Source organism: Marmota flaviventris, chromosome 16 (assembly GCF_047511675.1).
Source record: "Marmota flaviventris isolate mMarFla1 chromosome 16, mMarFla1.hap1, whole genome shotgun sequence".
NCBI classification, from domain to species: Eukaryota; Metazoa; Chordata; class Mammalia; order Rodentia; family Sciuridae; genus Marmota; species Marmota flaviventris.
This window is the reverse complement of record NC_092513.1, coordinates 117,536-142,719: the sequence shown is the minus strand read 5'-3', so window position 1 is coordinate 142,719 and position 25,184 is coordinate 117,536. Positions and strand designations below refer to the sequence as shown.

The 25,184-nt window shown below is 49.3% G+C and overlaps 1 protein-coding gene across 1 annotated transcript in view; it reads right to left on the bottom strand.

Annotated features, from left to right (window-relative positions):
- Pard6g (par-6 family cell polarity regulator gamma) overlaps window positions 1-24,799 on the bottom strand; it is a 56,570-nt gene extending 31,771 nt beyond the window's left edge. The window contains exon 1 of the mRNA XM_027935349.3: window positions 24,554-24,799. Within this exon, the coding sequence (XP_027791150.1) occupies window positions 24,554-24,625 (72 nt within the window). The 5' untranslated portion in view covers window positions 24,626-24,799. The remainder of the gene's footprint in view (window positions 1-24,553) is intronic.
- Between the last annotated feature and the right edge of the window lie 385 nt (window positions 24,800-25,184).

The following is a 25,184-nucleotide window of genomic DNA, read 5'->3' as shown; positions in this document are numbered from 1 at the left end:
TGGCAACACAGCAAAGAAGCTGCAGATTGGCTCATGTAACATGAACATCCTTGTTATACAAAGGATTTTAAATATTCACTTTGGATACAAATAATATTTCAACAGATTTTGCAACTATATTGCAATCATGATTTGATAAGAACTGCAATGACTCAACCTGGATTTTTTTTTTTTTTTTTTTACTGTGATATAGATACTTTGCTACTTAGCTATTATTCAGTGCACAATTCTAGAATGTCAATTGCATGGCATCGGATCTCTAGAACTTTTGGTCTTGAGCATTAAAACTTCACAACAGTAGAAGTAACTGTAAAGCACAGAGCCTTACAGCCCCATCAGAGAACTTTTAACATCAACATTAAAAACAAATATTGTTTTTGCAGAGAAAAGCATATATTATTGTTTCAGATAATTAAGCATACATTTTTAAGGCAAAAAATAATAGAACAGAATCTCTTGGGAGAGTAATAGAAAGAAGGAATCAAGGAGAAAAAACTTTTTCACGTACAATTTCTGTTCATTGCAAAGAGCCTATCCATCCTATTTTAAAACATCTGCTGGTGGTATCAAATCACTACAGATTTCAGACGTCACTCACTATATTTAAAACATCACATGCTAAAAAGCTTTATTTTTAAGTGAAATATTTACAGCATGGTGGAAATTATATCCTTTGTACTATTTATATTTCAAAAAATTTAGACGCTAGCATTAAAGTATATTATCCCCTGTGGAGTTAGACTCTAGACACACCCTCTGCCACTGAGCGGCAACCACCTCTTGGTAGTTCTACAAAATTCCTTAGTGGGCTCACAATGTTGGAAGACCATGACCCAAACCACCATGAAGTCTGGTGGGAGCCTGGCCACTCCCTTGCGCTGGGAGTCTTGGTTTGAATGTTGGTTTACACGGGGGCTTCGACAAGGTACCACTCCAACCTCTTTGGCCCCACAACATGCTGCTAAGGGATGCCTACCCTGGGAGATGGTCTCCCTCTAAACCAGTAACTGGATCCAATCCCAAACCAGTACTTATTAAGAGAGGTTTTAGGTAAGCTTGCCTTGCTGTGCCTGGCTGGGTCAGCAGGCAAATCAGTAGACAAAGAATCAAAATGCTCACCCTCACCCCCAGTACCTGATTCAGGCTCCATCATTCAGGCCTAAAAGGATCCAGGGCTCCCAGGGCAAAACGGCTAACCCCAGGCAGAGGCGAGAAGTGAACGTGAGCCTGAAGCTCCTCCTCTAGGAAGCACGGGGTCCTCAGAGACACTGGGCTACCTCGAAAGACACGCAGTTCCTCCTTTCCTACAGCTTCCAGCCAAGTGAAGCGTTGTTCCAGTATTATTTTAATAATTACACTTATCTATTTTGTAGCTGACCCCAACAATTATTCCTGAAATAGGATGATAAAAATGGGGGGTTCAGTTTTACAAATATGTGGAAATTAAACAACACACTCCTCCATAATATGTGGATTAAAGAAAGAATCAGGATAAATTTATAAAATAGAGATTAATTAAAATACACTATATCAAAACTTTGGATTGCAGCTAACACAGGGCTTATAGGCAAATTTATAGCTGTAAACACCTATATTAAAAAAGAAACATTTAAATCAGTAAGTTAAACTTCTGTCATTAGAAACGAGGAGGAAGGTAGATGGGGGTTGGGGGAGAGACAACCTAACCCACAGCAAGCAGAAAGCGGGAAATAATAAAGACCAGAACAGGGGCTGGGGGGTGGCTCCAGCAGTAGCGCGCTCGCCTGGCAGGCATGCAGCCCGGGTTGGATCCTCAGCACCACATACCAACAAAGATGTTGTGTCCGCCGAAAACTAAAAAAATATAAATGAATATCTAAAAAAGTTCTCTCTCTCTCTAAAAAAAATAAAGATCAGAACAGAAATAAATAGAATAAAAGCTAGAAAAGCTAGAGAAAATAACAAGCCAAAAGTTGGGTCTTTGAAAAGATCAACAAAATTAGCAAATCTTTAGGTAGTCAGACTAACAGAAAAAGAGAAAAGATTCAAACTACTAAAATCAGAAGTAACGGGAGGGGGCTGGGGCTGCATCTCAGTGGTAGAGCGCCTGCCTCGCATGTGTGAGGCACTGGGTTCCATCCTCAGCACCACATAAAAATAAATAAATAAAGATATTGTGTCCATCTACAACTAAAAAATATTTAAAAAAAAAAGAAGAAGAAGTAAGAGGAGGCAATACTATTGACCTAAAGGAACTGAGGACTCTACAGGCATTCCAGAAGCACCAATCGCACCTGGCGCCCAAGGAAGCGGGCTCGTAGGAGAAGGGTCTGATTCTGAGAGAAGGCACAGGAAACATGAGGCTGGATCACGCAGCACCAGAAAGCAAGGAAGTGCTGAAAACAACCATCCCCCCACCAAACATGGAGCATGTCAGAGAAAACCAGAACCAACTGGCCAAAACAAAGTAGCTCTGAATTATAACTCAAAGTATAAAATAAATGTCCCTGAGTCTACAATGATATAAATAAGTGACTGAATAAATAAAAGAGGCAGGATAGACAGACCTCCCATGCAGAAAGGTATCAATAATTTATGTGGATATACACCACCTTCAAGGAGGGAGAACATTACCTCCCACCCCTGACATGTAGGCCCCCCACATAATAAGTTTGGTCCCAGGAGCACAGTGTAGAAAGGGGAAGAAAGAGTGACTTCAGAGTGGACCTGGCTGGAAAACATCCTCAGCCAGGGGGCCAAAGGCAAATCACATGACAGCTTGTATCCTCAGTAAGATGTGATGAAAGTGGCACTACTCCATTGTGGTCCTTCTCCCTAAAGTCCACAGTCTCGTTCTAACACTGAAAAACAACAGACAAATCCCAACTGAGAGAGATTCCACAAAATATCAGACCGGTCCTCCTCAATCAAAACTGGTCATCCGAAGCAAGGTAAGCCTGAGAAACCGTCACAGCCAGAGGGAGCACAAGGAGACTTCACAACCCCATATAGTGTGGTTTTCAGGATAAGATTTTGGAACATCAGGTCAGAAAGGTCTTCAGGTAAAGGCCAGGGAAACCTGATGAACACCAGCTCAGTCTGCTCGTGCCGTGGCAGTGGACCACCGTTGATCAAAACGAGAGGTGAAAAGCAGGAACTGAGCCTGCGTGTCTGGAAACTCTGTGTTATCTTTGCAATTTCCCCACAAATCTGAAACTGTTCTAAAATGAGATTTTATTTTTTAAAAAAGATTATTCTGAAATACTATGAGTAACTATGTGCCAAAATTGGATAACCTAGATGACACGGAGAGATTCTTATAAAGACACAAATACCAGATTAACTCAAAAAGAAATAGAAAATCTTAAAAAACTTACAACAAGTAAGGAGACTGAATTTACGAATCAAAAAATTCCCACAAAGAAAAGTCCAGGCCCAGATGGCTTGATTGGGAAATTATACTAAATGTCTACAAAATTAGTACCATTCCTTCATGAACTCTTTCAAAAAATAAGAGGAAAAAATGAGTCCCAATTTATTCTGTGACACCAGTTTTACCTTGATACCAAAACCAGAAAAAGAAACCTCAAGAGGAGAAAACCACACACCAACATCCATTATGAAGAATTGCAAAAGTCCCCAAAATATATTAGTAAATCATATCCAAACATCTAAATAGGGCCTGGGTTGTGGCTCACCAGTAGAGCACTCGCCTTGCACGTAGGAGGCCCTGGGTTCGGTCCTTAGCACTACATAAAGAATAAATAAATAAACAAAATAAAGGTATTGTGTCCAACTACAACTAAAAAATAAATATTTAAAAACAAACAAACAAAAAACCCCAAAACATCTAAATAGAACTACACGCCATGACCAGTGAGACTTATCACAGAAATGCAAGGTTGGTTCAACATTTGAAAAATCAATGTCATACTTGTGTATTAACGGACAAAAGCCATTCAATCACCACAACAGTTTAAAAAAGTAAAACACATCTTTTTTTAAAAATATATTTATTTTTTAAGTTTTAGGTGGACACAATATCTTTATTTTACATTTATGTGGTGCTGAGGATCGAACCCAGTGCCTCGTGCATGCTAGGCGAGTGCTCTACCACTGAGCCACAACCCCAACTCTAAAACACATCTTTTTAAAAACATTTTTTTAGTTGTAGTTGGACACAATACCTTTATTTAATTTATTTTTTTATGTGGTACTGAGGATCGAACCCAGTACCTCACATGTGCTATCAAGTGCTCTGCCGCTGAGCCACAGCCACAGCCCCAGCTGCAAAACACATCTTTTTATGATGAAAATACTCAACAAACTAGGAACAGAAGGGAAATTCCTCAGCCTCACAGAGGACTTCTATGAAGACTCACCGACAATGCCAGACTCAATGGTTAAAGAGACACATGCCCTGAGATCCAGAAAAAAACAAGAATACCCACTGTCACGTCTGATTAATGCTATAAGAGAGGCTCTACAGAGGACAGTTAGGGAAGAAACAAGGGCACTAGACTGAAGGGAAGAAGTTGCAACAGCTCTATTCACAGAAGGCACGCATTGTATATAGCAAATCCTAGGAATCTAGTAAAACATTTGCCAGTGCTAACAAATCAATATGCAAAAATAAACCATACACACAGTAGCAATGAACAATCTGAAAATGAAATTAAGAAAACAAATCTGACAAATTAACAACAATATTAAAAGGATAAAATATTTAGGGATAAAATTAACAAAAGAAGTGAAAACTTGCACATGGAAAATTGCAGAATGGTGTCAAAATATTAAAGAAGATCTAAATGGACAGGTAGACATTCTATGTTCATCAATTAGCAGTCTTAATATTGTTCAAATGGCAATACTCCCCAAATTGCTTGACAGGTTCAATGCAACCCCTATCAAAATTTTAGATGCCTTCAATTTGGAAAGCAGTATGGAGATTCCTTGGAAAGCTGGGAATGGAACCACCATTTGACCCAGCTATTCCCCTTCTTGTACTATTCCCTAAAGACCTTAAAAGAGCGTACTATAGGGATACTGCTACATCGATGTTCATAGCAGCACAATTCACAATAGCTAGACTGTGGAACCAACCTAGATGCCCTTCAATAGATGAATGGATTAAAAAAATGTGGCATTTATATACAATGGAGTATTACTCTGCACTAAAAAATGACAAAATCATGGAATCTGCAGGGAAATGGATGGCATTAGAGCAGATTATGCTAAGTGAAGCTAGCCAATCCCTAAAAAGCAAATGCCAAATGTCTTCTTTGATATAAGGAGAACAACTAAGAACAGAGCAGGGAGGAAGAGCTTGAGAAGAAGATTAACATTAAACAGGGACGAGAGGTGGGAGGGAAAGGGAGAGAGAAGGGAAATTGCATGGAAATGGAAGGAGACCCTCATTGTTATACAAAATTATATATAAGAGGAAGTGAGAGGAAAGGGAAAAAAAAACAAGGGGGAGAAATGAACGACAGTAGAGGGGGTAGAGAGAGAAGATGGGAGGGGAGGGGAGGGGAGGGGAGGGGAGGGGGGGATAGTGGAGGATAGGAAAGGCAGCAGAACACAACAGTCACTAGTATGGCAATATGTAAAACAGTGGATGTGTAACCGATGTGATTCTGCAATCTGTATACAGGGTAAAAATGGGAGTTCATAACCCACTTGAATCAAATGAATGAAATATGATATGTCAAGAACTATGTAATGTTTTGAACAACTCATAATAAAAATTTAAAAAAAAAAAAGAATGACAAAAAAACTTTTAGATGCCTGTTTTGCAGTAATTGGCAAGATGGCCCTAAACCTTTTGGAAATACAAAGAACCCAATATATCCAAAAAGATCTTGAAAAAGAGTGGAGTTGGAGGCTCACGCTTCCTGATTTCAAAACTTATGCTGTAATGCTGACATAAAGGTAGACATACAGAGGATTGATGGGCTAGAAGTGAATCAGGGATACGTCAGTTGATGTCATAAGAATGTCAGGACAATTCAGTGGAGGAAAGAAAGTCTTTTCAGCAAATGTGCTGGGCGACTGCAGGTCCACATGCCCAGCAAGGAAGCTGGACTCCAGCTCATTCCACCCGGGGAAATGAGTTCAGACTGGGTCACAAACCGAGGGTTACACCATGAAACTTTTAGAACACACGGGATTCGATTTTCAGTACTTGGGTTAGGCCCTGATTTCTTAGATGGGATACCAAAAGCATAAGCAACAAAAAAGTAGATAAACTGTATTTCATTAAAATCAGAACTTTTTTGCTTCAAAGGGTACCATCAAGAAAGTGGAAGCAGAGGCTGGGGCTGTAGCTCAGTGGTGGAACACTTGCCTAGCATGTATGAGGCCCTGGATGCAATTATGAACACCATATACGAATAAATAAATAGAATAAAGAGCCATCAACAACTAAAAAATTTTTTAAAAAAGAAAGTGGAAAGATAATCTATGAAATGTGGATAATATTTTTAAAGCAGATATCTTATGTCTGATAAGGGATTTGTACCTGGAACATAAAAAAGAACCCTTAAAACTCAACAGTTAAAAGGCAAACTAACCTATTAAAAAAGGTGGGCCAAGAACCCGAATAGACATTTCCCCAAAGAAATGGACCCTAGATTCAGGATCTGAAGCCCATGAGTTGAAGATGTGGTCCCCAGGGTGGAAATAGTGGACCTTAAGATAAGAACATGTTGGTGATGATGAAAAGGAATATGAACCCTCATCCTTTTTTGTAGGAATATAAATAGTACAACTGCTTTGGTAAAGAGCTAGCAGTTTCTTAAAAAATTAAACAGAATTAGGACTGGGGTTGTGGCTCAGCAGTAGAGCGCTTGCCTAGCATGTTTGAGGCCCTGGGTGTGATCCTCAGCACCACATAAAATAAACAAAATAAAAGTATTGTGTACAAAACTACAACTATCTTATATTTGATAAAGGGGCTAAAAGCATGCAATGGAGGAAGGATAGCATCTTCAACAAATGGTGCTGGGAAAACTGGAAATCCATATGCAACAAAATGAAACTGAATCCCTTTCTCTCGCCATGCACAAAAGTTAACTCAAAATGGATCAAGGAGCTTGATATCAAATCAGAGACACGCCGTCTGATAGAAGAAAAAGTTGGCTACGATCTACATACTGTGGGGTCGGGCTCCAAATTCCTCAATAGGACACCCATAGCACAAAAGTTAATAACTAGAATCAACAAATGGGACTTACTCAAACTAAAAAGTTTTTTCTCAGCAAAAGAAACAATAAGAGAGGTAAATAGGGAGCCTACATCCTGGGAACAAATCTTTACTCCTCACACTTCAGATAGAGCCCTAATATCCAGAGTATACAAAGAACTCAAAAAATTAGACAATAAGATAACAAATAACCCAATCAACAAATGGGCCAAGGACCTGAACAGACACTTCTCAGAGGAGGACATACAATTAATCAACAAGTACATGAAAAAATGCTCACCATCTCTAGCAGTCAGAGAAATGCAAATCAAAACCACCCTAAGATACCATCTCACTCCAGTTAGATTGGCAGCCATTATGAAGTCAAACAACAACAAGTGCTGGCGAGGATGTGGGGAAAAGGGTACACTTGTACATTGCTGGTGGGACTGCAAATTGGTGCAGCCAATTTGGAAAGCAGTATGGAGATTTCTTGGAATGCTGGGAATGGAACCGCCATTTGACCCAGCTATTCCCCTTCTCGGTCTATTCCCTAAAGACCTAAAAAGAGCATGCTACAGGGACACTGCTACATCGATGTTCATAGCAGCACAATTCACAATAGCAAGACTGTGGAACCAACCTAGATGCCCTTCAATAGACGAATGGATAAAAAAAATGTGGCATTTATACACAGTGGAGTATTACTCTGCATTAAAAAATGACAAAATCATGGAATCTGCAGGGAAATGGATGGCATTAGAGCAGATTATGCTAAGTGAAGCTAGCCAATCCCTAAAAAACAAATGCCAAATGTCTTCTTTGATATAAGGAGAGTAACTAAGAACAGAGTAGGGACGAAGAGCAGGAGAAGAAGATTAACATTAAACAGGGATGAGAGGTGGGAGGGAAAGGGAGAGAGAAGGGAAATTGCATGGAAATGGAAGGAGACCCTCAGGGTTATACAAAAGTACATACAAGAGGAAGTGAGGGGAAAGGGAAAAATAATACAAGGGGGAGAAATGAATGACAGTAGAGGGGGTAGAGAGAGAAGAGGGGAGGGGAGGGGAGGGGAGGGGAGGGGGGATAGTAGAGGATAGGAAAGGCAGCAGAACACAACAAAAAATGGCAATATGTAAATCAATGGATGTGTAACTGATGTGATTCTGCAATCTGTATATGGGGTAAAAATGGGAGTTCATAACCCACTTGAATCAAAGTGTGAAATATGATATATCAAGAAATTTGTAATGTTTTGAACAACCAACAATAAAAAATTTAAAAAAAAAGTATTGTGTACAACTATTTAAAAAGAAAGCTGTTAAAAAAAAAATCAAACAGAATTACCACATGACCCAATAACTTCACTCTCAGGCATATCCCCCCCTCAAAAGAAATAATGAATGCACATGTCCACACAGACACATGTGCATGAATCATGACACCATCACCCAGAGTGAAGACAAGGTGAACGTCCACTACTGAAGAACGGATAAACAAGACATGCTGAGGACTGCACCCAGACATGATTCAGTCATAATGAGGCCTGAAGCACTAGTCTGCACTACAGCAAAGAAGAACCTCGCGAGCATCTGGCCAGGTGAAGGTACCAGATACAAAAAACCAGGCAGCATGTGCATCCACTTACGTGAAACACCCAGAGCAGGCAAGTCAGCAGGCAGGAAGAGTCACAGCGCTGCCACAGGCTGGGGGAGGGAGCTGCCAAGGGGTCTGTGCCCCAAGGGTTTCTTTTTGGGTGAAGAAAATGTTCTAAAATTAGATAGTGGTAATGACTACACAACTCTGACTACTAAAAACCAACGAACGTTATACTTAAAGGTGTGAATTTTATTTCACATTAATTATAGCTTATAGAGTTGTTATTTTTAAAAAGGTTTATCTTAAGATGATTTTTTTTTTCAATTGGCACATAGCTAAATTGAAAGCTGATTGAAAACCATGTTCAGAAATATGGAGATACAGAAGGAGGCTCTGGAGAGAACCGGGTGGACCAGGCACACAGGAAGGACCAGGAGAGGTCCCAGCACCTGCTGTCACTAGGCACACAGGAAGGACTAAGAGGGGTCCCAGCACCTGCTGTCACCAGGCACCCAGGAAGGACTAAGAGGGGTCCCAGCACCTGCTGTCACCAGGCACACAGGAAGGACCAGGAGACGTCCCAGCACCTGCTGTCACTAGGCACACAGGAAGGACCAGGAGGGGTCCCAGCACCTGCTGTCACCAGGCACACAGGTAGGACCAGGAGACGTCCCAGCACCTGCTGTCAGCAGGCACCCAGGAAGGACTAAGAGGGGTCCCAGCACCTGCTGTCACCAGGCACACAGGAAGGACTAAGAGGGGTCCCAGCACCTGCTGTCACCAGGCACACAGGAAGGACCAGGAGACGTCCCAGCACCTGCTGTCACCAGGCACACAGGAAGGACTAAGAGGGGTCCCAGCACCTGCTGTCACCAGGCACACAGGAAGGACTAAGAGGGGTCCCAGCACCTGCTGTCACCAGGCACCCAGGAAGGACCAGGAGAGGTCCCAGCACCTGCTGTCACCAGGCACCCAGGAAGGACTAAGAGGGGTCCCAGCACCTGCTGTCACCAGGCACACAGGAAGGACCAGGAGACGTCCCAGCACCTGCTGTCACCAGGCACACAGGAAGGACTAAGAGGGGTCCCAGCACCTGCTGTCACCAGGCACACAGGAAGGACTAAGAGGGGTCCCAGCACCTGCTGTCACCAGGCACCCAGGAAGGACCAGGAGAGGTCCCAGCACCTGCTGTCACCAGGCACCCAGGAAGGACTAAGAGGGGTCCCAGCACCTGCTGTCACCAGGCACACAGGTAGGACCAGGAGACATCCCAGCACCTGCTGTCACCAGGCACACAGGAAGGACTAAGAGGGGTCCCAGCACCTGCTGTCACCAGGCACACAGGAAGGACCAGGAGGGGTCCCAGCACCTGCTGTCAGCACAGCCAGGACTCAGGGGAGGCAGGGCCCTCCTGCTGGGCTGCTGGGAAGGCCCAGCAGGTAGGGCGAGGTTTTCCCGAGGGTAAGCAGGAGAGATGGCAGGCGCCAGAGCAGGGTGGAACGTGCCTTCCCTCACACACGGTCCCCACCCTGACCCCAAACTCCTAGTGTCCTGCACCCCCTTCTCCAAGGTCGAGACCAGGGCTTCACATGAGCAAAGGTTCTGGAGCCACAGGGCTCTGACCACATGACTCTGTTCCCCTTCAGGGTGTCGTCCCAAGAATGATACATCGACATGACCACGATTGTTTCTTATTTTTCAGGTTAAAAGATATTTAATATGTAAATTTTTATTTATTTTAATATCTAAGGGGTATCTAAAGGTACCTACATTTAAACAAATTGATTCTGTATGGAAACATTTAATTCAGAGCATGAATGACTAGAAAGAATATATATTTTTCTATCTAAAAGGACAGAAAAAGCCCCCAGTTCTGGCATGCCTGAGATCTCCTCAGTCCTGACTTGGCTGGCAAACCTTCCTGGTGCGGGTCTCTTGCTGTGGGCACGCCTGGGCCCACTTCAGTGTACTATGAGTCTGCCTCGCTGTTTTTGTGCCCTTGATTAAATCATTAATGTCTCAGATGGAGGTGTCCTTCCAAGCTCCTCTGCTGGGGACTTGGGGAGCGTGAGAAGCTGTTCACGGAGGGGCTTGGTTCTAGGCTGGAAAGAAGACCCTTATTTGCGGCCTGCTCCAGAGCTCTCTGCATCACAAACGGAGCCACTTGCAGCCCAGCCACACATGCACTCTCTCACCCCTGAAAACATGGTCCCAGGTTTCACCTCCAACTTAGCTACTATTTACTTAAAACCTTCTTGCTGAGCCAGGTGCAGCTCCTGCTGGACATGGTCCCCAACGTGCTCCCTGAGTCTGTGAAGCAGCTGCCCCCTCATGCTGAGCCTGGCTGTATCTTCCTCACCAGGGTTCAGAGGAGCAAGAACTATAAACAGTCCTGTCCTTGCAGGCTGCAGTCTTGTCATAGGGGGCACTTGGGGCCTGGGTCCTCTGCTGGCCTTCAATGCCTGGGGGAGCGGCCTCCCACTGACTCTACTGCGTGTGTGCGGGCATGAGGTGCACATGCGCAGCTGCTGATCTTGGGCAGGCAGCCTGGCCCCTTTACAGAGGGCCCAGCATGGAGGCCCAGTGGGAGGCTGGCCCTGGCTCTCTGCCCCTCTGCTGTGCTGACTTGTCCCTGCTTGCCTCCTTCTCGGGTTGGTTTCATGGACAAGCAGGATTGAGATGAAGGCAGTTTCTGACTTCTACCACCTTTGGTCATTTCCTCCAAGTGCTCTGCTGTTTTTAAAGTATTCTTTCCTCTTCTGCACCCAGACCAAGTAGCGCTCACCTGAGGTGGTCGGAGAAGCTGATCACATGTGCTCGTGCGAACTGGCAGAAAGCGTCACTCCAGAGGTCCCCATGGTGGGGACGCCAGGCATGGTGCCTCCCATAGACCCAATAAGGCTCACGTGCCTGAGCCCTGGGCACCGTTGCTGGGTAGCTCAGTTCCCTGGGGCTGCTCTTGAGGGCCCACAAAGATACCCACCAAGGCAACTGCACCCCCACCACACAGAAACCACCCAACATGCTCACAGAGCACCCTTGGGGTTCCTGAACACAGCTTTAAGATGAAGATCACACACATGGTTTCTCTTTACGGTTTGGACAGGAATATAGCCACACAACTTAAAATTCAAGAGGCATTCTGCAGCCTCCCCAGGTCCCCACCTCACAGACAACCAGTGGTTGTTGCTTTTATGCACTCTTCAAAAGGTATTTTGTGCTTAAGATAGAAACAAACACGGGTTGCAAGCCTTTAAACAACAGCAGCAAACGGTCCCCAACGTGTGGGCCGCTGGACTGGTATACTGTGGAAACATTCCTTGCTGGATGCCATGGTGCTATGGGGCAGATGCCCTGACTTCAGATGCCCCCAAACTTCAGAAAGGTTATATCACTTGGCTTCTGGCTTCTAGGTGCCACAGAGATGGTCACCATCTGCGTCACACTGGCTAGCACAGGCCACAGAAACTGGGCAGTCTTCACCAGCCAAAAGACCAGGCCACCTCCCAAACCCCAAGTAGTTGCACATTTTAACGTCTTAATCCCCCTGACAAGTGGCAGGACCTCCCCAACTCTGCAGTGATCTTCACTGAACTAATGAATTAAATCTGTCAACCAGCTTTAGACTAAAACTCTAGAACTTTTTAAAGTTGATGTTGGCTGAGAATGTCATGAACAGAAGGACAGGATGCTCCTCTGCACAGTCATGAAAGGGTTGTGTTCTTCTGGCTAAGTCCCATCAGCCCTGCCCTGCACATGTGCACTGCCACAGCCTTGGCCCTGCTTGGCCACGCACCAGCTCATGTGCAGAGTGTCTGCCCATCGCCCTGTGCCCCAGACCCCTGCAGCACAAGGGCCACTCTGTCCTCTAGCCTCCTGAAGCTGTGGTGGGTCTCAGGCTCCAGCTCTCCCCTGTTGCTCACACAAAGGAGCCTGTGCTCTCCACCTGCGGCCTGCTCTCCATCCCTCTTTTCCCAACAGCACGGAGCTAGCCTCATGGATGCCAGCCCAGGTTCTCTGGCCCACCTCTGGCATGGCTCATGATGTCTTGCCTGCCAGGGTGCACCAAGGCCAGTCACAGGCTCCTGAGGAAAGCCCTGAGTCCCTACAGGCGGAAGTGCTACCTTCCCTTCTGCTCCTCCACATCCATCACCGTGCTCTGCCATGGGAACTTCCCCCCACTCCGTCATTCGAGCCTCAAAGAGGAACAGGAGGTAGGCTGCACTCATTGGAAAGGCATGTGTACCTGTGCATCAGGAAAGTGCACAGAGCTAGAAGGAGGAGGGCAGTGCAGAGGCAGGACTGGGGGGAGGCAGGTGGTAGGGGCAGAGAGCCTCTAATGTGATTCAAAGGATCCTCCTTCCATCCTCGCATTCGGTACCCCAGACTTAACTCTGGTTTCAACCTTCGTAGCTCTAAGGACTACAGGCCCCACAGCAGGTCTCTGCACTGGGGAAGGCAGAGTGACTGAGAGGAAGAAAAGGCCCCAAATGAATGGCCAGGTGAAAGCCCCTGCTCTGGACTGTTCTGGACCTGGGGAAAGTCACCAGGGTGCTGCCTTCAGGCCTGCTCTGCAAAGCCCTCTCTTTAGATACCAAACGCATCTTGAACAAAAGGCACTCCCATCCTTCCACACACGAAGAACACTGCAGTCTTCATTTTTATAGTTCTATAGTCTTCTTCCCATATTTTTATTGGTGCATTATAATTATACATAATAATGAGATTTGTTTTTACAAATTTAAACATGCACGTGATATAATAATATAATTTAGTCAATACGCTTCCTCAGCATTTCCCCTTTCCCTCTCCTCCTCCTTTCCCCTGGTGGTCTCTACAGACTTTAAACAATCTTTACAGTGCTGTTTCCAGGTCACTACCTTGGACCATGAGGATGCACCCCTAGAGAGGACCCCACCTCACCTGTGCCGGGTGCCTCTCCCTGTGAGCTCCCATCCCATGTGCTAGGCCCCACCCAGGTGATAGGCCCTGCCCCAGACCCTTGGTGAGGATAATCTCAGGTCATCACAAGCTCCTACAGAAATTCCCACAGAAAATGCTCATCACAATATTTACAATAGTGTAAAACGGAAACTGTCAGAGGACATAAAAGAAACAGCAGGGGCTGGGGGTGTGGCTCAAGCGGTAGCCAGCTCGCCTGGCAGGCGTGCGGCCCGGGTTCGATCCTCAGCACCACATACAAACAAAGATGTTGTGTTCGCCGAAAACTAAAAAATAAATATTAAAATTCTCTCTCTCTCTCTCTCTTTAAAAAAAGAAAAGAAAAGAAACGGCAGGTTCACAGAAATATGATGAAGTCAAGAGAAGTGATGTTTAAAAGAGGGTTTAAGCCTCTTATCCTCAAGTTCCTGGCCTGGGCAGCTTTGCCAGATCCTGTCAAGAAAGAGAAAGAAAGAAAGATGAAAGAGACAAAGAATGAGCGTGAGAGACAGAGAAGAAGGAGGGTTAAGGAACTCAAGGGATTCTTCACACCACGTGAGTGAGAAAAACAGAACACAATACGGAACTGGCTGTGTGGTCTCAAATGGGTCGGAAACTGACAGGATGGTACAAGGTGCAACACCCAAGCTGGGAACCCTGTCTGCTCCAGGAGCCCCCAAAGACCAACAGAGTCTGGGCCTGCTGGGCCCCGGCACGGATTAGCAGTCCCAGCGCTTGCTCCTGCAGGTGTCCCTTGAGCCAGCAGCACCAGCATCCTCTGGAGCTCTGTAGGCACAAGACCGCAGCCCCTTCTCCTAGAGCAGTGCCTGGCCTGTGCTCTGCGGACCAAGGACCAGGCTGTCAGCAGCTAGGGAGCATTTTTCATATGCACTCATTCAACAGGACTGTCCTGAAGGCCAGCTAAGCCTGGCCTGAGCTGGGGTGGGTGTGTGGTGCTGAACAACCACCACCTGCCTTCCGGGGCCTGGGGGTGTGCTGGCCAGCAGGGTACTAAAAAGTAGGCACACGGTTACAGACAGGGGCTCCAGTGGAGCAGCCGTACACCCAGGCTCTGATTTAAATCAGGCGTGTAAGGAGGGGAAAGAGTGGGTGCACACGGAGTGTGAACTGAGCCTGCACAGCCCAGACCAGAGCAGCAAGGACAGCACACAGGGCCCATCATGGTGGGCAGAAAGGCAAGCACAGATCTGGTGTTCCGCTCTCCTCGGAGGTGGGTCCTGGGACCACAAGAGCATCCCCCAGAGGAAGAAGGCTCTCCTTTCTCAGTGCCCATCTCTAACTGCAGAGCCATCTTAGACTGTCAGAGACCTGGCCCAGAGCAGATTCTTCAGGAAGGGGGACAGAGGCTGGACCACCAGCCATACACACACATCCGTGCTACGAATGCTCTTGTGTGTGTGTGTGTGCGTGTGTGTGTGCGTGTGTGTGTGTGTCTGGTGGGCAGGAGCTGCCCCAGAACTTCGAGGGGCAGAACCTATCAGTGTGTGTGCATGCACACGCCCTATAGAGAACTGGAAAGAACTCTATACAGGAAAAGAGGAGGCAGCAGGCTAACAAGAAACAAGCTGTCAACCAATGAGCTATCTGTCGGAGCGTGGGACCGGGCAGTGGTGTGCCGTGGGATGACTTCCTGGCTGACGCGTTGGGACACATTTGAAATCAGGCCACAGGCTGTGAGTCAGGCAGGGTGGGACCTGGCCCCTTCCTGTGCCTTGTCCACCCCCTACGGCCCAGGGTGATAGTGGTGCCACGGTCACACCTACAGAACTGTCTGGGCCATCACTGCATGGAGCATGAGATACCCAGGTGTCTGCTGATGCAAGAGCCCACCTGTGCCCCACCTGTGGCCCCTGTGAGGCCACGTACCCTGCCCACAGGCCTGCTGTTGGCCTTCCGTGTGCTTTGTGTGCTCTGTAGGCTGGGTTGGTGTCAGAAGAGGCCCAGAGACATGCGGGCCACAGAGTCAGTGCCAGGCCTCATGTGCGTGGCCTTCAGCCCGACACCAAGCCTATTTGGAAAGGTGTCACTGTCCCCATTTCACAGAGCAGAAGAGAAGACCTAGCCTAGAAGTCACAAGGCTAGTAATGGGAAAGTGAAAGCCACATTCCAGGAGCACTAAGACAAAACCTGGAGTGCTCCAGTGGTTGGGGGTGGTCAGGAGTAAGGGACCCCCCAGTGGAAGAAGACAACTGGGTGTGGATGAGAGGGGCTGTCTACAAGGGAGCAGTCAGCACAGAGGGGACTGCTCAGAAGCTGGGCACAGGAGGTCCCAGAGAGACCTGGGGGCTAGGGCCAGCCCAGGTCTGGGCGCCTGGGGCCTGCTCATCTGACCCACCTTTATGGGACTTTCCGAGAAGTCATTCCATGGCTGGAACCTGGCCTGCAGAGGAAACTGGGCACATTCCAATGTGCGCTCGTGATACGTGGAAGAGTCAGGTGGTTTCCGGGCAGAGAGCTGGAGAGGGGCTAAGAGGGTATGGGCTGGATCAGGCAACTTACAGATACAAACTCAGACATCAGGCCAAGTTGGGTGGAGCCAGGCTACAGGTTCACATGCTGGCACCGCAACTCTGGACCAGGTGTTAAGCTCTGAGCCTGTGCCTACCTGGTAGAACAGGGATGAGGACACATTTCTTGAAAGGCCGCTGTGAGTGTGACAAGAATGCATTCTGGTGCTCACACTATGTGACATGGGAGAGTGAGACCTCTCCTGAGCTGCGTGTCCCCTGAGGCCTGGAGAAGCACACTGTGCCTGCTCTCACAGGTGCTGCTCAACCTCAGGACCCAAACTTGCACATTTGTGTATGCATCTGTGACAAAGGCAGCTGTGTGGCTGGCTCACACTGTGGGATACGACTGGTCTTCAGCTGAGCATGGGTCCTGACTTCTCAGGAGCAGCCTTAGTTTGCTCAGCCTGTGCCTTTCCTTGTGGAAAGGCAGCTATTTTTAAGGTCATTTTTCAAAATAAAAAGGGTTTATTGTAACTCCATGAGTGACTGAGCCTGCAGTTCTGGGTGGAAGTGGTGCTCTCTGGTGGGCCTTTGTAAGTGACCTTCCGTGCCTGGATCTGAAGGGATCGGTAATGCTCCAGACCAGCCACGGAGAGCCACTGCAGCACAAAAGGAAGTGGGTGAGGTGCCCAGGCCTGTGCTCCTGGTCTGCACTCCCTGCATCCGCCAGACAGACTGCACAGGGCCAGACGTACCCCATGCCAACACTCATGGAAGGATCAAAGGCCCAGACTGCTGAGGAGAGGGGATCTCACAGGATGCAGGAGGCATTTAGGAAGCAGCCCAGCCCCAAGTCGGCGTCCGGAGACACTGAGAAGGGGGGTGGGGGACACTGACCTCAGCGCAGCAGGTGTTGTCTGTTTCTCGTGAGGTGGAGGCAGGGACAATGGACCATGCAGGATGGTGTTGCAATTCAGAACTGCGACTTAATGGCTCTGCCTTGCTGAGCCTCAGGGTCCTCACCCTCCAGGTGGGGAGACTCTACCACATAAGGTGTCAAGAGCGGCAACAGAGACTCTGCCAAGCACATGGCAGGTGCTTCTGGAGAAAGGAGCCTGACATAAAACTTCACTCAAAAGTGCCACCCACACCTGGACCCTCCTGGGTGGCAGCTTCTCCCACACGCCTGATCAGGCTTCTGGGGCAGGGAGGGGCCCACAGAAACAGGCTGCAGAAAGAACCTGGGGCAACCGCACAACGGCACATCTCAGCTACTAAGCACCGGGTGCTGATCCTCGGCCAGGCTGTGACCACTGCCTAAGCTGAGAGAGGTCCTTCCGGCCCTTTGCCCCTCCCACAGCTGGTGAGGCCACACCCCTGAGAAAAAGCAGCAGGACCCTCGGGAGACAGACCTCACCTGTGGGGCCGCAGGGCTCGTTACCTCATGAGGTGGGAGTGGGCTTTCTCAGGCACTGCTTCTCACAACAGGCTACCTGACACCTGCAGCCGCCATTGTTCAGACACGGGGTCATCTTGCAGGCAAACGATGCCACCTCCAGCAAAAGGGGCATGTTCCTGCGAAGTTTTCAGACATAACCGAGCACCTGAATGACACAGTCCAACTCAGCAACTGCTCAGCTTCAGCACAGACTGGATGGCTGCCACCATATTGGTGTTGGTAGGCCCCAGGGGGCTGCAGTCACAGGGTGGGGGTGAGGGGCCACCACCTCCACAGAAGGCAGAAAAGCACATTGTATCACATAGTGACACTCTGTCAGAGCAGCGAGGAAGTGATGTTAGGAATGTGGGGGGGTGGGCAGCCAGTGGTGCATGTCCCTTGCCCATAGAGAACAGGACACTAACATGGCTTTCATATCTAAATTCCTCTAGAATAGCTTACCACTCAAAGCAATCACATTAAGGGTCCTAGGTTCCCTCTTGGCCCTTTCACACCAGCATACGTCCCCAAAAGAAATCACTGAGGGGAAGCAATCTGGGTCTGGGTGTCTTAGTCCATCCATCCTGTCTCAGTAAAGATCTGTGGCCATGGACTCACTGATTCATAATCCAGCCTTTGACAGGAGTACCAATGATGTAAGGTAGAAAGCAGACACATTCACTCAGAAGGCAGGACTTTTAGAAGCAGAGAAGTTTCCCTGATACGCAGCAGTGACATCCTGGAGCAAGAGTGTAAGAATGGAGCCTCGTGGGGACCATGAGGGCAGAAAAAGCAGAACTCTCAGCTCTGCTCCCAACCCGCTTCCCCACAATGCCCACTGCTGTGGACTCAGGGATTGCCAAGAGACCCGCAAAAGTAACCACTCGACCTCAGCATTGAATGGAAGGCTATGGAAACTTCACACCTAAGCAGGAGCCCTAAATTCTGCAGAGCAAACTTGATGATTTGCTTTAATTAATCCACAAGTACTTAATAAGTGTGGTTGAGTCCTTCTGGGATTCCTGTGTCCTCAGACCTGCCATAGCCACAGCTCCACCCTAAATCCAGGCAGGGGGCACAGTCTATGTGCAAAGACAACTCAGTGCTGGGCTGCAGGTGGTGCTGAGGTCACTCCCACAGTGAAGACAGAGCACAGATAGCATGGAAATGGAGAAGGCCCTGAGGTTTCAAGTGCTTAATGCTCTGGATGGACAGGCTGAGATGAAGCTCAGGGAGAGGTGGGGCAGGGCAGCCCAGCCCAGACCCCAGGAGCAGGGAATGACAGGGTAGAGCACTCCCAAATGTCTGCCCAGGAAGTGGTCCTGACCCCCAGGGATCTGCTGGAAGAAGCCAACAGTGCTGGATCTTGGAGACACAGAGCTGGCCATGCAGAGCCCTGAGGAAGTCAGGAGACCCAACAGCAGCAGAAACAGTGATGGAGTTTCAGCTTCCTAAGTTGCTATGTCTTGTCGAGCTCATCTTTTCCAGCCCTGCCTACCACTGACCCATGGCACTAGCTTAACCACCTTGACAAGCAGGGAGGGGGCAAGGCACTAGCCTTTCTCAGAGACGCTCTGACAATAAGCCAACTGTAATTAAGTATTCATCACTTTCTTTAAAAAGTAGGTATTTCCTCAAGTAGCCTAACAGACCATTTGTGAATTAGTAGCTAACAGGAATATCCAGTCATTTCTCATTTGAATCAACTGAACAGACATTTATTGGGTGCCTATTGCATATTGAGCACCACTTTTCACATGTTAGATGCTGAATTTTCCCTTGGAGAAACTGAGGAATCCTGTTAACTTTCTGGCCTCCCAGTGTGCTAAACCCAGAAAACACATGAGGGGAAGACTGAAAAGCCCCAGAGGAGGCAAGACCCATATAGGAGCCTTGCACCCCCCAGAGGAGCCAACCCCAAACCTGAGCCAGCCAGCCTGGTAGGCCTCTCTGTCACAGAGGCAAAGAGCAACCCCAGGGCTTCAACATGGAGGCTGGCCTTGTTAGACAGAGGGCCAACCAGGTTGCCCTTGGGCATCTGGCTTCACGAAGATATGAAGTTAAGGATTTGAATGTTGTGACAAAGGACCCCACCACTCAGCCAAATCTGCCACTTGCTCTACGGAGGCAGGGATGGTGTCAACCCTGGCTGTCTTTGTATCCCAGCGAGGGCCCTGTGCCTGGCATGTAGCAGATGCTCAATAGAGGAGCAAGCAAATAAGCAAATGAATGGACAGAGGGTGGGACTGGACTTCAGAGAACAGACACCAAACAGAGGCCCTCCTTTAAAGGCTTGCAGCAGGAACCTAAGGTGTGCAAGAACGATAGAGCTTCTTTTGGACAACCAGGGCCTCCTGTACTACAGAGGGACGGCTGGACAACCAGGGCCTCCTGTACTACAGAAGGCGGCTGGGACACCTGTATCTATACCTTGGTCCGGCATCCATGGTCTGCAGTTCCTAAGAGCCACAAGCCCTTCTCCACCAAGAGCAGACAGTGGCCCAACTGTGGGTGCTGGAGTCAGGCTGTGGGTTCTATGGGTTTCAGACCCTGTGCTGAGCTTTATGACCCTGGGTAGGTCAGAGGAGCCTGTGGCTCAGTGTCTTTTTATGCATGATGAGAGTGTGAGACAGCCTTTCTTACAGGTTGTAACAGGGATTGATGAACTGTTATTTACATCTAGAAATGTTCTAGAATGAGGGCTGGGGTTGTGGCTCAGTGGTAGAGTGCTCGCCTAGCATGCACGAGGCACTGGGTTCAATCCTCAGCACCACATAAATGTAAAATAAAGATAGTGTCTACCTAAAATTTAAGAATAAATATTAAAAAAAAAACCAGAATTGTTCTAGAACGTAACCTCTGAACTGTAGACAGTGTTCAGGGGCAGCTGCAGAGAAGGGCCCTGGTGTGCGCTGGGAAGAGGCTGGCAGGGGTGGGGTGGGTGATGAGCTGTAAAGGGGACAGCACCTCCTTGGGCTCCCACGTTCATATACAACTAAAATTTGCCAAGAGGAACTGGGGAGCCAGTGGACATGGATTTGACATGGAAACAGCCAACTGGACAAACCCAACCACCCAGCAGTTCTACCGCCATCACTCTCCCCTTCCATAAAATTGGGAGGACTCCGCCCTGTATCTGAAGTGCCCTTGGTCCTAGGAAAGGGCTTGACCCCCTGCCCAGGTATGGTGCCCCAGGAAGGCTGTCAGCATGCTTTACCACTCCAGATCCTACCCACCAGAGGTGGGCAGCCTTCTGGGTACACTGATGCCACCATGCCCCCAGACTGACGTGCTACCTGGGTTCCTGACAAGTCTCCTCTGGATGCCACTTCCCAGATCAAGTCCCTGAACCTGTTTGAACACATACGTGAACAGTACAGCAAACCAGAGTCTTAAGAGGGTGTAACTGACACACAGATGAGTCAAACTGTGTCCAGGCAGTTCTCAACTGGCCCACGGAAGGCAAGTCCCCAGCCACTCAATAGGGAGGCTGGCCTGGGCTCCATCTCACCCCATGTCTCATCTCAGAAGGAAGGGTGTGCCCCTGCAGCACCGTGGTGGCCAATGAGATCAGCTAGTGATAATATCTTGGGGATCAGAGGAGACATGCTAATATAAGGCCCTGTGCCCAGATGTCCCCAGCAGACTGCCCAGCCAGCACAGGATCAGCTTGTGCCAGCTTATTCCCACCCTTTGGGAGTGCAGGGCTAGTGCCTAGGGCAAGGCCCCTCTACTGATAGAGGGGCCAGTTCCACCTGCACTAGCAGCTCTCATAACTCAAAAAGACCACTGATAGGAAAAATGATACAGGACAAGAGCAGAAAATTAAAAATAGGTATACAAATAGCCAATACATGTGAAAACCTTCAAATCACTAATAACTCAAGAAATGCAAATTCAAACAATGGGACATGGTTTTACTTATATAGTCTGGAAGGTATGAGAAAATGCCCAGCACTGGGAGAAGAAGAGGAGAGAGAGATGGATGGACGGATATCAAACAGCATAGAAACTGGCAGAAATGAGTGCCCAGAACATTCGGCAATATTTATTAGCCTTAGAAATGTGCATACCAAGTGCTTACTTAGCATGCCAGAGGCCCCAGGTTTGATCCCAGCATCACACAAACACACACACACAGAAAGGCCCACAAAGGTGCATAACTTTCTTCCAAGTAATTTTACTTCTAGGGGTTTGTCCTAAACAAACAATAAGAGCCCTGCACTGACTTAACCGAACCAATAATCTTCACATCACACACACACACACACACACACACACACACACTCCTTTATGTGAAGATTTAAAAACACTATTTTACTATGGAAAAAAAAAACCTGAAAGTAATCTGAGTGAGAGATTGGTTAAATTAATATATTTTAGACATGAGAGGGCCTGAAGAACTTTTCAGCCCAGATCTCGAAATGCCAGAGGATCCTGATCCACAGAAATGAGCTCTTGCCATGGTGGGCTCTGCTCAGTCTTAGATTGCTCTCAGATTCACTGACTCTCTCCATCTTGGAAAGTAAGCAAATCAGATATGATGCTCACTTTGCACAAGACAACTGAGGCTGGGAAAGGTTAAATGCCTTGTCTGAAAGCCCCAAAGGTAGCAGGTGGCAGAACCCAGGTCCACTCGCTCTCTGACTGCCATGCTCTGTGGTGCTCCGTCCAGGTTGCATTAAGTCCTAATCTCATGAAGTTCTGCCTCCTATATGGTGACAACAGTCACTCTCTGCAGAGAAGACTCCACAGTAAGTACCTGTGGGAGGGCATGTGCAGAAGGAAGAGCCATGTGGACCCTCTGACAAGCAGCAAGTCAGGCTGTGTGACAGGAGGAGATATGACAGCTACTTCAGGGGGCCCAGGTCCATGAGGCGTCCTGAGGACTCCCAAGTCCAAACTCCAGCCATGACACTCACTGCTCTTGAACTTGAGTTTCCTGTGGGGCATGGGGCAGCACCTCTCTACTGAGCAGGGCTGGAAGAGGCAGGCAGACTAACACCCCTGGACAGGCAAAGGCAGATCCCTACTCTAGCCCCTGGCAGCCTGCACAGGCGCAGTTCCAGAACTGCAGGGTTAGGACCAGTGAGAGCACCTCCAGATCTGTCCTAGGGCCTTGCTATGTTTGAAAAGGCACCTCACACAGCTACGGACTACCAGAACAGTGTTCCATACTGACCAACTCACTTAAGTTGAAGTAGGCACTGCACAACAGGCAGCAGGAGAGGTCCCTGTGATGAAAGGCCCTGTACCTGACTGAGCTGCTGGCCACACAAGTGAGCACTCAGCACTGTGCTGATATCCACAGTTGGCACAGGCCACATGGTGCCAGTCACATAAGATGTCAGCTTTGGGGGAGGCAGGATGAAGAGTCTTGGGGTCTATTTTCTCTCACAACTGTTGGTGAACTACAATGATCTCAAAACAAGAAACCCCAAACACTAGGGGCTTAGTGGCTACTGTACAGAGTTCAATAGGGCAGATTCTTCAAACTCCCTCTGCTACTGCGGGTCCTTCCTTCACAACCCATGGATAGCACCCCGGATCTATGGGTTTGGACCAGAGAAGATGGGCATGGATAGGGATTACCGAATTAGCATTTGGGGAAAGGGCAGGAATTCAAAAGATGACTGTGTCTTCCCAAGAGGAAAGGAAATCCCGCAACTCCGGGATGTGGCCATGCCCCTTGCGAGGTCCCCCACGAACCCCTGTGAGGGCCCTGGAAATCCTACACCGATGGATCCTTTGGGCCACCTGTAGTCTAGGGTGGGACTCGCCTCCCCAGAGCCCAGAGAAAACACTGGTCCTGTGCCCAAGATGAACACAGAGCTAGTGGCCCGGCCCCTTTCCCACCACTCTGGCAGCTTCCACCTCACTTTACCGAGAAAGGGTACGCAGCCAGAAAGGGTGAGCGGGCCACTCAGTTCTCAGGCAGCAGTCAGCAAAAGGATTAAGGGCCCCTCTCCCACAGGGCCATGAGTGACTGCAGCTCCTCCTCTGCCCCCTGCGTGCACCACAGAGACCCTCCCAGACAAAAGAGTCTGCTGAGAAGAAGCCGCCCCCGCAAAGGGCAGAAGCTCCAGATCCTATCAACCAATTACCCAGACACGCACACTGCACCCGCAAGTTAGGGCACGCTCAGCCTGGCGCAGGCATCAGGAGCTGGGGCGCGCCCAGGGTGGGGGTCTGGGTCTGGCCCCGGGACGCGCGTCCTGTAGCGGGTCAAGTTCTGAGCGCCCACGGAGGTGAGGATGTGTGGGCCAGGGGCCCGCCTCAGACTTGGGGTCTGAACTGAGTTGGGGGCACTCCCGGGTGAGGTGTCTGAGTGGGGGGCACGTTTGGGGGTGGGGGTGGCTGGATCTCGGCCAGGGGCGTGCCCCAGGGGTGGGGGCTAGGGGCACGACCGGGGCCAGGGAATCTGGTACACGGAGCCAGGTTGGGTGGCGGGCCGGGCCCTGCCCCTGTAGCCAGCGACCAGCCTCCTCGCTGGTAACGAGGCTTCTTCGTAGTCAAGGAGGCGGCACGGCAGGGTCCCTCCCCGGGCCCTCCACAGCCCGGAATCCGCACAGTCCCGTCCCCCAGTTCGCCCCGGAAACGCCGCCCTCCCTTAACGTGTGGCGCGCCCGGGTCGCCTCTTACCGTGTAACAAAAGAGCAGCTCTCGGGGAGCGGGTCTGGAGCGTGCACGCACTGTCCGACAGCCCTCAGTCCCAACAAGACCCTCCCGAGGCTGCCAGGCTTTGTGTCTGTGCAGGGGGCGGGAAGAAGGGCCGGGGTCCCCCAGGCACATCCCAGGAACCCAGCGCACAGTGGCGCGCGGTGCCGGAGCTCGAAAGTTGGCGCCGGTCGCCTCCCACACCGCTCCGGTCCCCCTCCGCGGGGACCCCGATCGTTTGCCAGGGGAGGGGTGCAGATCGTCGGGCAGCCTTCCTGGGCTTACCTTGCTCTTGACTTCCACCGCGCTGCAGTCGTAGAAGCGCAGGGTCTGAGACTTGTGAAAACTCCGGTTCATGGTTTCGGCCCCGATCAGTCTCGTTTCGCCCTCAAAGCTCAGGGGCCGCAGAAAGACTCTTGGGGGCGACGCCCCCAGCCGTCGGCCCCGGCTCCGGCCCCGGCCCGCGCTCGCTGGGGCGACCGGTTGCCTGGTGTGCGGCGGGCCGGAGCTGGCCTGGCCGCGCGCCTCCGGGACTCCAGGGGCCGCGCGCGGGAGGAGCGCGGGGACGCTGGTGCGCGCCGCTCCGCCTCCCCACGCCCCGCCTCCTCACGCCCCGCCTCTTCGTCTTCCCACGCCCCACCTCTCTACCTCCCCGTCTCCCCAAGCCCTGTTTGCACCCTACCTCCTTACCTCCCCGCCTTCCCTAGCCCGGGAGGACCCGGCTACGCCCCCACCCGACTGCTGTTCACAGCAACGTCAAGTTTCTTTCTCTGCGTTCCCGGAGCCTGGGAATAGAAGCACCACCGACCTGCGGCGCGGGAGGCGGGTGGAGGAACTCGTTTTGTTTGCCTCCAAAGGAGGCCTGGGAAAGGAGCTCACTTGCCGTCGTCTTGGGTAATTATTCATAAGGGTGCTG